Consider the following 16,204-nt stretch of genomic DNA (forward strand, 5'->3'; position numbering starts at 1 on the left):
TCACTTAACTTCGATTTCAAATTGTTCGCGACGCGGCAAAGGCCTTGCTCGCGACAGGGCAAACAGACGATCAATTTATGAAAGATAAACACCGAGAAACAACCAAAGTTGCACACAATAACTTCACACACCGAAAGATAAATACAGTTTCGACAAAATACAATTGTGAACAGACTTAACTTCGAAAGATAAAGGATAACTTCGATAAAGATAACTTCGAAAGATATCTATTGAAAGATAAAGGTGATATAATATAACAAATATCATGAAACATTTACATTTTGTAGTCCATTGTATAATATAAATAAACATAAATGCAAATTTCGCATGTGGAAAAAGTAAGTACACCCCTACATTTATCATTACTTCAAATACCTAAAATTAGAATCAGGTGCACCAGCTCAGGTGCAAATGATTAGAACATCGTTAGAGACGATCTTGGAGGAACCTGTCTTATTTAAACCTCAGACATTTAGTTTGGTTTGCTCTTTGTTGTTGAAGTGTGCAGCGTCACCATGCCTAGATCAAAAGAGCTCTCTGTTGCCTTCAGAAATAAGGTTATAGATGCCTACGAGTCTGGGAATGGATTTAAAAAGATATCCAAACAATTTGAAATCATTCATTCGACTGTCTGGAAGATCATCTACAAGTGGAGAAGATTCCAAACAACTGCCAACTTGTTCAGGCCAGGCCGCCACAGCAAGTTCAGCCCGAGAGCAGACCACAAGATGCTGAAAGAAGTCTCTAAGAACCCCAGAATGTCATCACAGGACCAACAGGAAGCTCTTGCCGCTGTTGATGTCAAAGTGCACGAGTCTACCATTAGAAAGAGGCTGCACAAATTTGATCTACATGGGAGGTGTGCCAGGAGGAAACCTTTGCTGTCCAGAAAGAACATCAGGACAAGACTAAAGTTTGCCAATGAACACCTCAGCAAAGACCAGCACTTCTGGAACAATGTGCTCTGGACAGATGAGTCAAAGGTAGAGCTATTTGGCCACAGTACCAGAAGACATGTTTGGCGAAAACCAAAGACAGCATTTGACCACAAGAACCTGATACCAACTGTAAAGCATGGTGGTGGAAATATTATGGTTTGTGGCAGCTTTGCTGCATCAGGGCCTGGGCAGCTCACCATCATAGAATCCACTGTGAATTCTTCTTGTACCAGAGGGTGCTTGAGGATAATGTGAGGCCATCTGTCGGAAGGTTGAAGCTCAACCGAAGGTGGACCTTGCAACATGACAATGACCCTAAACATATCAGTAAATCCACCAAGGAATGGCTGAAAAGAAAGAAATGGAGGGTTCTGGAATTGCCAAGTCAAAGCCCGGATCGAAATCCCATCGAGAAGTTGTGGGGGGGGGGTTTGAAACGAGCTGTGCATGCAAGAAACCCTTCAAACATCGCACAGCTGAAATAATTCTGCATGGAGGAGTGGGCAAAAATTTCTCCCAGTCGATGTCAGAGACTGGTAGACAGTTATAAGAAACGCCTACTTGAGGTTGTTTCTGCCAAAGGGGGCAATACCATCGATGAGAGTCAAGGGTGAACTTACTTTTTCCACATGCGAAATATGCATTTATGTTTATTTAAATTATACAATGGACTACAAAATGTAAATGTTTCATGATATTTGTTATATTACATCACCTTTATCTATCAATATTGTTGAAATGAAGATCAAATAGCTGTATGTTGAAATATGTTGAAAAAGTCAAAACTTTACATGGGATGTACTTACTTTTTCACGTGACTGCATCTCTTCCATCTTCCTTTAATTCCATCTGGGTCCTCAACGGTTTGTCCCACTTCATCCTTAAACAACTCACCCCCATCACATCACACCACTCTTTTGCTATCTGCTTTGCAATCCTGAATAGGCTACCTCTCTCTGACCCTCTTGCAAATCCAAGCGTTCTCCGAACATTTTCCCACATGCCTCCTGCGCCTTTGCTACCTCTTTCTTTGCAGCCTTCTTGGCTGCCTTATAACGTTCAGGTTCTGCCTTTTCTGCCCCCGTACCCTTCGCCTTCTGCCACTCGTTGAACTTCTTCCTCTCCTCGTCAATCCTCTTTCCAACTTCATCATCCCACCACTTTGTTTCCGTGTGCCTCGGTGGTCCTTTTGTCCATCCACATACCTCACCAACGGCTCCCAACAGACTATCTTTCATTGACATCCAACTGCTTTCAAGCTCAACCACATCATCCTCTGCCATACTCAGCTTCTCTTTTAATGCCTCCCTCACTGTCACCTCTTTCAACCTCCACACCTTCATTCTCGGTTGGTACTTCACCCGCCGAGCTCTCCTCGCACCTTTCACCCTTATGTCGCAGACAACCAAGTGGTGCTGTGAAACAGCCTCCTCCCCCTGGATCCCCTTTGTGTCTCGGGCGTGCCCCCTATCTCGCCTACGCACCATCAGGTAGTCAACGGTTGTTGTCGACCCACCTGACGTGCATGTAACAATCTTATTATCCTCTTTCTGGAACTAAGTATTACAAATCAACAAACCAGCTCCGTCAGCAAACTCCAAAATCCTTTCACCTTCTCCATTCCTCACACCATATCCGTAACCCCCATGACCTCCCTCAAAACCGTCTATACTCCTTCCCACATGTCCAATTAGGTCTCCGACCACAACAACTTCCTCATCTTTCGCGTTTTCCATCAGCTTCTCTATCGCACACCAGAACTTGTCCTTCTCTTCATCGCTCCGACCGACCTGCGGAGCATATCCCGAGGTGACGTTCACCAAGAGCTTTCCAATCATCATTTTCACCATCATCAACCTTTCACTCACTCTAGTCACACTCACAACACTGTGTACAAACTTCTCAGAAAACAGGACACCAACACCATGCAAGCCTTCCGGGCACCCTTGCCACACAAACTTGTATTTCTGTCCCTGCCTAACCTTCACCATTCTCACACCACTTCCCTTCCATCTCGTCTCCTGCACACAGCATATGTCCACTCTTCTTCTGACCAACAGTTACACCACTTCTCCTGATCTACCTGTCATTGTTCCTACATTCCATGTCCCAAACCTCAGAAACCGATTTCCACGTGGGGCTCAGACGTTTCGTCGTCATAAATGGAGTGATTTCCACCCTTGCTTCGATCGGGTTCCCCACCTTTATTTTGGACGAGAGGGAGTGAGGTCCCCCACGGGGTACTTCGGGCTGTACCCTGCCCCTGTGTAATTGTAATTGCCATGGTTCCCTTTTTGAAGCAATGTTTTATTGTGTATCTGTTGGTTGTTATCTCCAAATGTGGGTTTGAGAAGGTGGAACGGAGTGTCCATGTTCCCACCTTCGTGTGTGTGTGTGTGTGTGTGTGTGTGTGTGTGTGTGTGTGTGTGTGTGTGTATGTGTGTGTGTGTGTGTGTGTGTGTGTGTGTGTGTGTGTGTGTGTGTGTGTGTGTGTGTTTGAGGGGAATGTTATTATTTTGTCGAGTTATATTGGAACTTTCTGATGTGGAATATGATACACCAAAATGATCGTCTTGATCTCCTGAGTTGATTCGGATAATTAACGCCAAATAATCCAGAAGAATTCCCATGTTTTAAAGGCACCGCTTGTTAAGGTGTATAGAGCAGCTCAATAGGTCCTTCCTCGGCATGTTATTCTAATTACAAAATAAATAACAAAACCAATTATAACATTGTAACAGTTATTTTTTGTTTCATACTAATAATATTAATAACAATAATAATAGTAGTATCATTTGGCAATAATAATAACAACGAACTTGTAATCCCCCACCACCCCCCTGCCCTGGCCCAAGCATATCTGGGTTAAATAAAAGGTAAGCTAATGCTCAAGCCCAAAAGCAGGTAGGAATGCTCCAAGGCCTCAAAGACCAATTAAAATTTGGACCAACAGGACCTGCAACAGGAGTGTATCAAAAGTCGTGGAAAGGTATGTGGTGTTCAGAATTCATTTATTTTATAACAAGTGGTAAAAACTTTTTTTTTTTAATGTAGAGGGCTGTGGGATGTTACTCCTTTAAGTATGGAAACAAGGTTGGGATGAGCATAAGAAATGATCATGTTAAACCATTCTTACAACTTTCTTTGAATAATGGTTGGTCCAAAAACGACATATGTACTCTCGCACAATATTTGAAAAAGTTGTCAACGGATTTGGCCGAAATGTGGTGGACAGGTTGGGTGTGTGACAAGGACGAATCGATTTGATTTCGTTGAAGATCTGAATCCGGGTCCAGATAGGAGTATTTTAAAAGTGATTATTCACCATTGAGTGATAGGACCAAAACGACATATAGCATGCTATCAAAACGTTATGGACGAATTCGGATGAAACTTGAGTGCACACGTGTGTGACAAGGAAGAATCATTTTGGTTTTGGTGGAGATCTACATCTGAGACTGGGCTTTTTTTAATTTTCAAGTGATTCTTCACTATTGAGTGATAGGGCCAAAAACGATACATAGCATGATATTTCAAAAGCATGTGGACGGATTCGGACAAATGTTGGTGTGGAGTTTTGGTGTGTGACAAGGACAAAATGATTAGATTTTGGTGGAGGCTCCTGAGGGTAGACACTCTCCCGGGGGTAGACACACACTTGTTCCGAGCTTTGTAAAACGAATGGAGATTGCCTTCAGTTGGATTTGCCTTCCATGAGGCGAAAGCAAGTTGTCTCTGGCCAACTGCCTCACCACAAGCTTCAGTATACCATGGACGGGAGGAAGGGTTTAACAACTGAAGACGAGATGGGATAAATCTGTGCATGAGAGAGAGCAGTTTACTTTGGAAGAATTCTCAGGATGAGTTTATGTCAAAGGCAGTAGAGATGGGAGACCAGTCCAGATGATTAATGGCTGCTTGAAGACCGTGCCAGTCGGCCTGAGTGAAATGCCAGACTCTTCGATGCTGAGGAGGCTCTCTGAGAATGGCCAGAGAGATGTTCACTTTAACAGAAGTGGTAAACAGGGGTAACAAACACATCCAGAGAGATGTATTTAACACCACTCACAAGGTGATATGTTTTGTCGACAAAGTGAGATCCACCCTCGGTCTCATCTCGAAAGATTATGAACCACCATTGGTTTCTCGTTATCTCGGTTCCATGCAATTGCATGGGTTGCATGACTCTCACGCCGACTCTGCCCGCGGCCCTCATTCATTTTGGAGACCCTGGGCATGTAGTCCAGCGGATAGGTGCAATATAGAGACGAATCGTGCACTTTTTGATAGAAGCATCAAACCTGGTACACATATTTAGTAGGCCATAAGAAACAAAATTAGATAAAGTGCCATCCCAGTTTTGGCCTGTGATTGCTATGGCGGCCATCTTTCAAGATGGCCACCACATTACATGAAAATACCACATAACTCAGCAACCATGAGGCCTTCGATCTTAATTCTGGTGTCTATATATAGGTTTTTGGGGGTCATATAAATCAAAGAAGGCATTATCGAGTATGGGTGGTCACTTACAGTACCACCGTTTAAACGTAAGTACCATTTTACAGTTTATGAAGACACATTCATGGTCTTTTAGCACGAATGTATTGATTAATTCCCAATAAATATATGGAATCGTCTTCACAAGAAGACGAAAAAGATCGAATGATACAAGGCCATCATGCCACGAGCTTTTGCAGAACTTCTAGCTTTCATAGAAGACACCCTTGTGGATAGTGAAGAGCAAATCACTTCCCCTGTGATCAAGCTCTCGGACCTGGTACAGCTGTATAGGAAACGGCTTAAACAACTTGGGGTGACATCACCATCTGTACATTCTACGAGTCTAAAAGAGTGCATCCTAGCTTCTTTACCTGAGCTAAAGGCCTTCAAGAAACACGGGAGGTTTATCCCCTTGTACACATGAGGAAGCAGACAGCCATATGATGCTTCATGTTGCTGATGCAGCTAAACAACACAACACTGTTCTCATCCGTACTGTGGACAGTGATGTAGTTGTTCTGGCAGTGTATGTATTTCAAAAGCTACAAGTGACACTGGATGCTCTATGGGTGGCGTTCGGCACAGGCAAGCATATGCGCATGGTACCAGCTCATGATATCACCGCTGCAATTGGTCCTGAGAAGTCCATTGCACTTCCAATGTTTCACGCCATTATTGGGTGCGATACGACCTCTTGCTTTGCTGGCAGAGGAAAGAAGACTGCTTGGGATACATGGAGCATGTTCGCTGAGGTTACAATGGAGTTAATGAAGCTGATGGAACAAGCACAAATTCCAGATGTTGATGCTGCTATGGATGTTCTGGAGAGATTCGTCGTACTTCTTTATGACCGTAGAAGTTCTAAACACCATGTTGTTGAGCTCAGGATCGACCTATTCACACGGAAATGCAGAGACGTGAGCAACATTCCACCGACCAAGGGTGCTCTACTTCAGCACACGAGACGAGCAGTATACCAGGCCGGTCACATCTGGAGTCAGGTGCTTGAAGCAAAGGCTACGCCTCCACAACAGGACGGATGGGGATGGACTCGTAATAGTGATGGAAACTGGGATGTTCTTTGGAGCAGTCTTCCTGAAGCCAGCAGAGTTTGCAGAGAACCTATTCGATGTGGTTGTACCAAAGGCTGTCGAACAAACTGCAAATGCACAAAAGCAGCTCTGCCGTGTACAGCTTTGTGCGAATGTGGCGGTTCTTGCCATGATTAGTTCATGTGATATCTGGCATTTCACATTTGATGGTAAGCCTAACTGACTCATGGCACATTGGTATCCACAACAATAAGTAACTCCGCTTCGTATTCGTTTTGACTGTTATTTTTTTATAGCACTAAAAGTTTAATTTACGGCACAGGTATCTTATATTTCATCAACACAAAATAAAGCAATACAAGGACTGCCAAATGTTGTGTCTCTGTAAACTGGAAAAGGGCACTTATGTTCCAAAAGTGTTACAAGACGTGATCACACATACGCATCATTGCCTTCTTTGAATTCTATGACCCCAAAAACCTATATATAGGCACCAGAATTAAGATTCTAGACCTCTTGGTTGTTGAGTTATATGGTATTTTAGTATTAGATGGTGGCCATTTTGAAAAATGGCCGCCACAGCCGTCATATGCCAAAACTGGGATGGCACTATATCTATTTTTTCTTGTAATGGCCTACTGATGATATGTACCAAGTTTGATGCTTTTATCAATAAGTGCACGATTCTTTCCACTATCCGCTCTACTAATGGGCCTGCATGCCCATGTGTTAATCCACTACTGCTTGTTGGCTGATGAGCATGGATCTAAACAGTATACTATTTCAACGATTGGTAAATTAAATCAACGTTGTATATATCAGTCTTTTGCAATTATTCTGGAATTTTAATTTATTGCATGAATGGAGAAACTAATGCCTATGAAATGATAATTAATTAAAACATTATGGCTTATTTAACAAACTTGCCAGATTCTGATGAAGAATTGTTAGAGTGCCCACTCTGTCTGGGACGTCACCGGTTTGACTATGACCCAGGTCGAGTATAACCAATGACTCTTAAAATTGTAAGTGCTGTTTATTTGTTTGATGCTCAGTATTTAAGGGGTCAGAGGACAGACAAACCCCGAGGGTTGGTGATGTTTTGGAGTGTGTGTAAAACATTCTGTCCGGTTGAGTGTTAAAAACGTGCATAAAGTGTATAACAGTGTCTCATCAGTAGTGATGCGTTTTTGTTATGAATGTCTCATTCCTGGGTGTATGCAGGTGGTGTATGTAACAGCTACTTTTCCTTACCTTATGCTGGTTGTGCTGATGATTCGTGGGGTCACATTGCCTGGGGCTGCGGATGGAATATGGTTCTACTTATATCCTAATGTCGACCGGCTGAAAGACCCCCAGGCAAGTCCAGCGTCAAGTCATCCAAAAATGACCCACCGCCCTCCCACCCACACCCTACTCCCCCGCATAAATGTTTTTGTATTGACCTAATTTAAGGTCATGACTTAATTGAAGACTTTTAAAAACTTCCACCACAACTCCACTCCGTTCTGTCCGATCAGAACAAAACTGCCTTCTCAGCCTAGAGAAAGGCACATTTACGCTTACTTTACATCATACCCCTCTGGGCCAAGGTGAAATGGCAGTCTGAAAAAAAAATTTTTTTTTTTTTTGTCATTGCTCAATTTTGTATTCTCAAAGACAGGCTTGCACTTCCAATATGTTCTTGGATCACAATATTGTGCACCTGCACTGAAGTTTTGAAGCTGATATTTGATTAGTGTCCTTGACCTACTTTTTTGGATTGTGACATATTTAACAAAAACAACTTTTTGATCATAACTTGAACAACTTGTCCTCTGATTTTCATGATGTTGAGTTTTATGGATAGATTTTAGATGGAGACATATTTTTTTAATCTACATTCCTTCCCGAAATGTTGAATATCAAGGTTCATATGAAGGTCAAAGTCAACAAAATATGCCATCTTTGGATTGTGGGCCAAGGTTAAGTCGTGGGCGATTGCCAAGGGTAAGCCTCCCCCTCCCCTCACTGTGTGGTCACAGACATCTAGTTGAGGTTTGACTGAGTTAATGTGCTACGATACAAATGAACCCAAACACAAGCTTTTATTGGAGATCAACTATCAGTGTATGGTGCAAGCATGAAATCGAGCTCACAGGACACAAACAATTGCCACTTGTGCTCCAGTATTTCATTTGACTGTTCTGTGCCATTTTGTACACCTCTCTTCACTGCAGACAGTGAGTTGCTTTTAAAATTCTCAATCAGTCTAATGCTACAATCAAGATTTCCAGGTAACAAGAGATGTCACACTAAAATACGCAATTTGGCGTGTCTGTCTGGTTATTTTTTTGACCGCGATACATCCGTCGTTTCCATCGGTGGAGTTTGGGGAGGGGGGGGGGCAATGCCCCCACCTTAATTTTTTTTTAGTCGTTTATAATTAAGATGAATACATCCCGTATTTAAACGTGAGTAACAATAATGAACGTAAACTGTATTTGTGATTTCACGTACACTGTAACGAACACAAACAAACGGTAATTCTGGACGTCAGACTTAGATACTCATTATTGATATTAACCCCTTGCCCCCCCCCCCAAATAGAGAAGTCAAACTACACCTATGGTCGTTACTTATCCAATCTCAACCAAACTTGACAGGATGACTAAGGGTTACACAATGAAGCTTGTAGCGCATTAATTTGCCCCCCTCCCCAAGGGGGTTTTCTCCCCTGTGTGGGTTTTCCCTACCACTGCCATCAATGGGGTTGCGTGTTGAGTTGTATATCCATGTTAAGTTAGCTTTATCGTGGCGTTTTTCCAAGGCTGCTTCTAGTAACAAAACTAACGATAATAGCATAATATTGTCCTGTGGACAACTCTATTAAGACTCTATTAAGTCCACAGATAGCAATCGAATTTAAGGCGGTGTTATCCAATTCAATGGCAGATCGGAATGCGATGGGGGGGGGGGGGGCTTGGGGGAGAATGGGCCAAGGTGAAAACCTCGACCATGTCTTCATCCTTTGAAAAGCACCTCACACGAACACGGGATGTCGAATAGAAAATAAAATAATAAAATGGTTTATTTACAATAATTATCGGGACAGGGAAACGCGATGATAAAAACTAGAACCTAGGTTGGGATCCCACTCACAGACTTCAAATACAAAACAATGGAAAGGAGAATAAAATAAAACGTTGTGTGGTGCGTTTGTGTTGGCTTAGCTCTGTCTGTAGTCAGGTCGGTCAGGCTCTGTCAGACGCGGCTCTGGTGTTGGTGCGAACCGTTCGGTCCGTCTGCTGGTGTTCCACTGGGTCTGGCAGCTTGCTCGCTCTGGCCATACCAGAACTCATCCACCGGAATCGCCCCCTCATCCAGAACCAAGATGAGAGGTCCGCCGGCACAGGAACGCACAAAGGGCAACAGGGGAAGAAAGGAACGGTCTCCAATGCAGGAAGGCAGAGGTGAAGAAGCAGGGGCGAAGAGGGAAGAGAAAAAAATGTCCATCTCAGCATACTTTTATCAGACGTTGTCTGACGTCAGCTGTCTCTCTCTCTCTCTCTCTCTCTCTCTCTCTCTCTCTCTCTCTCTCTCTCTCTCTCTCGCTCTCTCGCTCTCTCTGCCAATCAGTGCATCGTTTCCTTGCGGCTCTTCACGCCTTCCTCCCGTCCCGCCGCTTCTCCTCCAATCAGCGCGTCGCTTGTTGGTAGCGTTTTGCGCCCTATGCAGTGATTGGTCGAGCGTCTCGCGCCGTTGGTGTTACGTCATCGTGTGACACGTCATTGTCGGTGGCCAATCAGTGTGGCATGTCCTTCATCCTCCCTACTCTCAAATCGGTGCTATGGTTGTTGCTCGCCCCTCCCCCCAGCCAGGCACGAGCCTTCCTGGGCGTGTCTTTCAGTCTGCCTATTCGATGTTTGCTGCCCGGCCGGTGTTGTCAGCCCAAGTGCATGGTCGCTTGCTGTTTGTTCGGCTGTATGTCATTGTGGCGGCGGGGGATTAATTAATGTGGTGCTCTATTGGGCCGAACTAATGTATGTGATGTGTTGCCATAAGGGACAATATAAAAAACACAGAGGGGCCGACACACCGGGGAATTAGCTTAAACCCTAGAACTACTAAACATGCCCCATTGCCCCATTCCTCGTAATGGGGACAAAGATACACCTTAATCTGAACAAACGGGCTAGATGGGTCCCTGGCTTACTGTACATTGAAGTGATTCTTCTTCTTCGTGACTTCGGAACAACTACCTATGCAGATCTACCTGGATCTATATATGCCCTACCCAACCGACATAACAACATTAATGTTATTACAAACAATATTTACTCTTTGAGTACGGATGACGTCCAGTGCTGCAACCCTCGAAAAAGTTTTGTGTACGGATGACGTTACTGCACGTCATCGACTGTACCTATAAATAGATCGTCAGTACGTGGTTGCATTCCCGTAATGCCAAAGTAATCCCGTACTGGGGGTATATTTATCCAAAAACAAATCCCGTACTCAAAAGGTTAATACCAATAATATCCCACCTCACGAAAGGGGTTTTTCCTCCTTGAGCAAACGTCCAGTCAATGTTTATAAATAGCTTATCATGGCGCTTCCATGGGAGCAACGGCCTAACAGCCTCTACCAGAAGTAAAAAATATTATAAACCACAAACAAGTGTGATTAGGTTTTAAACAGTCGCTAATGCTGTTTATAACAATAAAAAAGAAATTTGAAGGAATTGTCTGGGACAATGTTACGACAACCCGGCCAATATGTATGGCAAATACCAAGGTCTCCAAAGAAGAATGAAGGATGTAAATGAATTGATCGATGACATACCCTGTGCTGCACCTTCGCTTAACTTGTTTGGAGCAAACAGTGTCAGTTGTTGTTTTGAGGTAGTTAATTTATTTGGATTGTTGAACAAACTTTATGCATTTTCTGCCAGATCGACACATTGTTGGGCTGTTTTGACAAAGGGCTTTACCTCAAATGAAACAAGCGAATTTTGACATGAAACACTGTGCCAACAACATGATGGTGCTGCCATTCTGAGTCAACAAAAGTACTTTGCCTCGACTACAAAACAACTCATGAAAAACTAATGTTTTTCTGACTGAGAGTTTGTGCATACTGAGGATGTACCTGGCACTATCAAATCAGAAGCAAATAGTTTAATTGCTGGCTTGGAGAAGATTGAAACAGGATTTTTGGCAGAAATGTGGAATTGAATACATTCTCGCTTAGAGAAAGTGATAATTGCTCGGCAAAACAAGGCTGGTCTTGGCTTTACGGATAAGGTGGCTGGCTTGAAATCTTAGGGTCTTGAGTTTGAGCCCCTGCCGTGCCAATGAAATAATTCCAGGTGGGTTGTCTCAGCCTGTCATCCTTCTGAGGTCGACAAAATGAGTACCAGCTAACTGGTAATGGGGGCACTGCATCAGCGACACAGCCAATGGTCCACCAGAAAATGATGCAACCAGCAGCCAGGGCTACATATGAACTACCATCACTCTGCAAAATTAAACCATTAATTTGCTCACAGCCACATCGCTGTTGGAATTCCTCTGAATTCCTTGTCATTCTACGTGAGAAGCTCAATGATATTGAAGATGTTCAATTAACCCATCTATAGGTCGAGGGGATTCATTCGTCCATAAGGAATGGCTCTTCGTGAGTGAGGTACAAATGGCAATTCATCAAATACCGTAATGGTGCTTTCCCACAATCACTGTCAAGGCTGACTTATGTGTTTGTGCTGATTTGTTCACCAAGTCAACACACCCTTTATTTCCTGAAATCCTCCTGCTGAAATAGCAACCCTCACAGCAGTAGCGGACTGGGTCTTAAAACCGGCCCGGGCATCCTTCACCTAGGTCGGCCCATTATTCATTTATATGTTGCTTATCTGAGAAAATAGACGAAATGCTTGAAAAAAAAAACTCAATAAAATCCAATAAAAATGAAATTTATTTTCAGTAACACAAGCACATGTCATGTCTAAGAGAGTAGGTGCCTGCGCAGTTCGCTGCTTCTGGCAGCCACACCATCAATGATATCCTTAGTTTCAAGTTTGGCCAGGATCCCTTTTTCCACAGACATCAACATGAACGCCTCAAGATGTTCTTGTGTCATTGTACTTCGCAGACGGCTTTTGATTCTCTTCAAACAGAGAAAGACCGTTCACATGCCACTTGTGACACAGGCAGCGTTAGCAGCAGCTTGTTGGCAAGCCCAATGCTCTTGTAGGCATCAGTCAAGAGGTTCAACTTGAGGAGCACCTTGTAGCAGCAGAGATGACAGGCTTTACATGACTTGCATGTACTTGACAGAGTCTTCCTGTCCTGTTCAGACTCACTGTCCTCCTGCACTGTATAAGCATCTGCTACTGATTGTTTCAGTGTTGACCATTGTTCTCCAAGGCTTCGCAGTTCTTTTCGTAGTTGTTCCACAGTGACACCATCATCAAATCTCAGCAAATGTTTATGCAGCTCTTCCATAGCTCCCGATGGCACTTGATCAAAGTTCCTTGGGTGAAGAAGTGAGAGATCAGCATGCAATGTTGATGTTGCTGATCTGTCAAACCGCTGCTCAATGCTGCTCACAATAGTGTCCACTATTCGGTTGGACCAATTTACACAATAGTGTCCAATTTAGCATCGTAAGTCAGTTTGCGACATTGTTATCAATACTAGATCAGTAGTCAGTAGACCTATCTGAACTTACTAGGCCTATCGGCTCAAAATCCTTTTAACTGCTGACTTGGTAGTTTTTACAATGAAGGAAACACGTTTCAAGAGTACATACGACATAACGATTGTGAATGTAACAGCTCTGAGGCATCTTTCGCTTCGCATCACAGTGATGACGAGCACCAACATGGCGGCTGTAATATTAAAATCTGGCTTCAAACCCCCTCACAGCCCAAAACCTTCAACCAGACATATTAACACGCTCCTCCCCCTTCATTCCCGTTCTTCAAAGCAAAGCGGTAAAAATTGTTGTATCGCCATTATATTATATTAAGACTTAAGAGCAACAGTACCCGCCCTAAGGGCGGGGCTTCAATTGGGAGACGCGATTTATTTTAACATCCGTTAAATATCACACGCAAATCATCAAAATCTAAACAGTATTTTTACAATTTCAATTTTAAAAACCACATCACTGTTCATATCGGTAAATATTATTCCATCGTGTTTCAAATCGTGATTAGTCATATCAACTGTACGCTTTTTTTTAGGAAAAAGAATTGAATGATTTTGTATGCTACCTCTTCTTCAGCTTAGAACTCAGGATAGACGACATTGCTGATAAAAGTTCCTTTTCTCTCTTTGAAATTCTTGGCAAACATTTTTATATTGTCACTGCTGCCAACGCGACGCCATGGCATTATTCATAACAATCATTCATTCATTCATTCATTTAATGATCATTAAACATTATTCTTGCGCTCATTAAACGTTCATTAAACATTAAACGTTCATTAAACATTAAAGGTTCATTAAACGATTACGAAAATATAAACGAAAAACATTACGAAATTACGTTCACACCGTCACATCAAACACTACCGTGAACACAAAACAAAAGTCACAAACTTCGTCACAAACGTTACGTTACGTAATTCAAACCATGAACACATCGAATATCGGAGAGCCCATTGCCCAAACGATTTGTTTTCTCTGGTACGTGTTCCTGGGCGGGTACCGTTTCAGATAAACCGGTGAAATGCCTCCCAAACGGAAAGCCTCATATAACGAAAACGTCCAAGGAAGCTGTTGCAAGAAAGAAGGCTTGGCTGGACGAGGACTATCGGAAGCAGGAACAAGGACATGACACAGCTGCACACCAGTCTCGGACTCGGAGGCAGTCCGAGGAATACAGATCTGGTGAACAAGATCGTGACACAGCTGCACACCAGTCTCGGACTCGGAGGCAGTCCCAGGAATACCGATCTGGTGAATAAGGACGTGGCACAGCTGCACACCAGTCTCGGAGGCAGTCCGAGGAATACAGATCTGGTGAACAAGGACGTGACACAGCTGCACACCAGTCTCGGAGGCAGTCCGAGGAATACAGATCTGGTGAACAAGGACGTGACACAGCTGCACACCAGTCTCGGAAGCAGTCCGAGTAATACAGATCTGGTGAACAAGGACGTGACACAGCTGCACACCAGTCTCGGAGGCAGTCCGAGGAATACAGATCTGGTGAACAAGGACGTGACACAGCTGCACACCAGTCTCGGAGGCAGTCCGAGGAATACAGATCTGGTGAACAAGGGCGTGACACAGTTGCACACCAGTCTCGGAGGCAGTCCGAGGAATACAGATCTGGTGAACAAGGACGTGACACAGCTGCACACCAGTCTCGGAGGCAGTCCGAGGAATACAGATCTGGTGAACAAGGACGTGACACAGCTGCACACCAGTCTCGGAGGCAGTCCGAGGAATACAGATCTGGTGAACAAGGGCGTGACACAGCTGCACACCAGTCTCGGAGGCAGTCCGAGGAATACAGATCTGGTGAACAAGGACGTGACACAGCTGCACACCAGTCTCGGAGGCAGTCCGAGGAATACAGATCTGGTGAACAAGATCGTGACACAGCTGCACACCAATCTCGGAGGCAGTCCCAGGAATACCAATCTGGTGAACAAGGACGTGACACAGCTGCACACCAGTCTCGGAGCACAGTGATGTGGATTTTATTGAAATTCTAACGATACTGTTTAGATTTTGATGATTTGCGTGTGATATGATTCAACGGATGTTTATATAAATCGTGTAAAATAAAAAAGCCTTCAATTTCTGATATTTAGCCTTTTCATTGGGACCTACCGTTGCTAGTAATTATAATGACCTTTTGACCTTTTGATTTTTAGCGGGGAATCCCCGGGGATGGAGGCAGAAGTTTTCCGTAACAATTTTTTTTTTCCAGCAGTTTTTTATCCAGCCCAGCGGCCCATTTTTTACCCAGCGGTCCCAGCCCACCGGGCATTGCCCAAATGCCCTATGGCCAGTCCGCCCATGCCTCACAGACAAGCCTGGATTATCGACTGTGCCTGAGGTGCACAGGCCAAGGGGCCATTCATCTTAGGCATCCCTCAAACTTTGCCTTTATTCACCTTTTTACTTTTATTCATCATTTATCAGATAACTGCCACGCAGGAAGTATGTTAGCCACTCTGGTAGTATGTAAATTAGCCATACTAGGACGTGCCCGTACGTGGGTGCCCGTTCCTTGCCAAAAAAACAAAACAAAAAATGTCTTCGCCCATGCATGCATGGGCGTGCCCATGGGCCCATGGGCGTGCCCGTAAGTGCGTGATGTGACCGTACAATGAATGTATCGTCCCGACGCCGCAGCTCGGATGGCGCTGCAGTTAATCGGGCCTGTATCGGCAGAGTTATTATAAACGTGTACTACAATCGATCGTACCTTACAACAATCAACACAGATTGCAACGTCAAATAAATGAATACGCTCTCAAATGTGCCGTCCGAGGCAGCGTCTGCTCGCCACGTTCAGCATCAGTATGTCGTCACTATGACTATCCGTAAGTCCGGAAGTGACGTCCTCATTTGACTGTCCGGAAGGTCGCATATCGCAGTTACGATGAATCGCAAATTAGTTTTAATTAGTTTTAAAACATAGTTTAACGCCAACATAGCGCCAACATAGTTTGCCAACGTGAAATAAATGAATACGCTCTCAAATGTG

At 43.8% G+C, this 16,204-nt stretch overlaps 1 protein-coding gene across 8 annotated transcripts in view; it reads left to right on the plus strand.

Annotated features, from left to right (window-relative positions):
* LOC137438815 (sodium- and chloride-dependent GABA transporter 3-like) overlaps positions 1-16,204 on the plus strand; it is a 285,952-nt gene that overhangs the window by 221,787 nt on the left and 47,961 nt on the right. For all 8 annotated transcript variants that reach the window (XM_068134240.2, XM_078767392.1, XM_078767385.1 and 5 more), the window contains one exon: positions 7,718-7,852. In XM_068134240.2, the coding sequence (XP_067990341.2) occupies positions 7,718-7,852 (135 nt within the window). The remainder of the gene's footprint in view (positions 1-7,717; positions 7,853-16,204) is intronic.

This window comes from Myxine glutinosa, chromosome 1 (genome assembly GCF_964187855.1).
Source record: "Myxine glutinosa chromosome 1, kmMyxGlut1.1, whole genome shotgun sequence".
NCBI classification, from domain to species: domain Eukaryota; kingdom Metazoa; phylum Chordata; class Myxini; order Myxiniformes; family Myxinidae; genus Myxine; species Myxine glutinosa.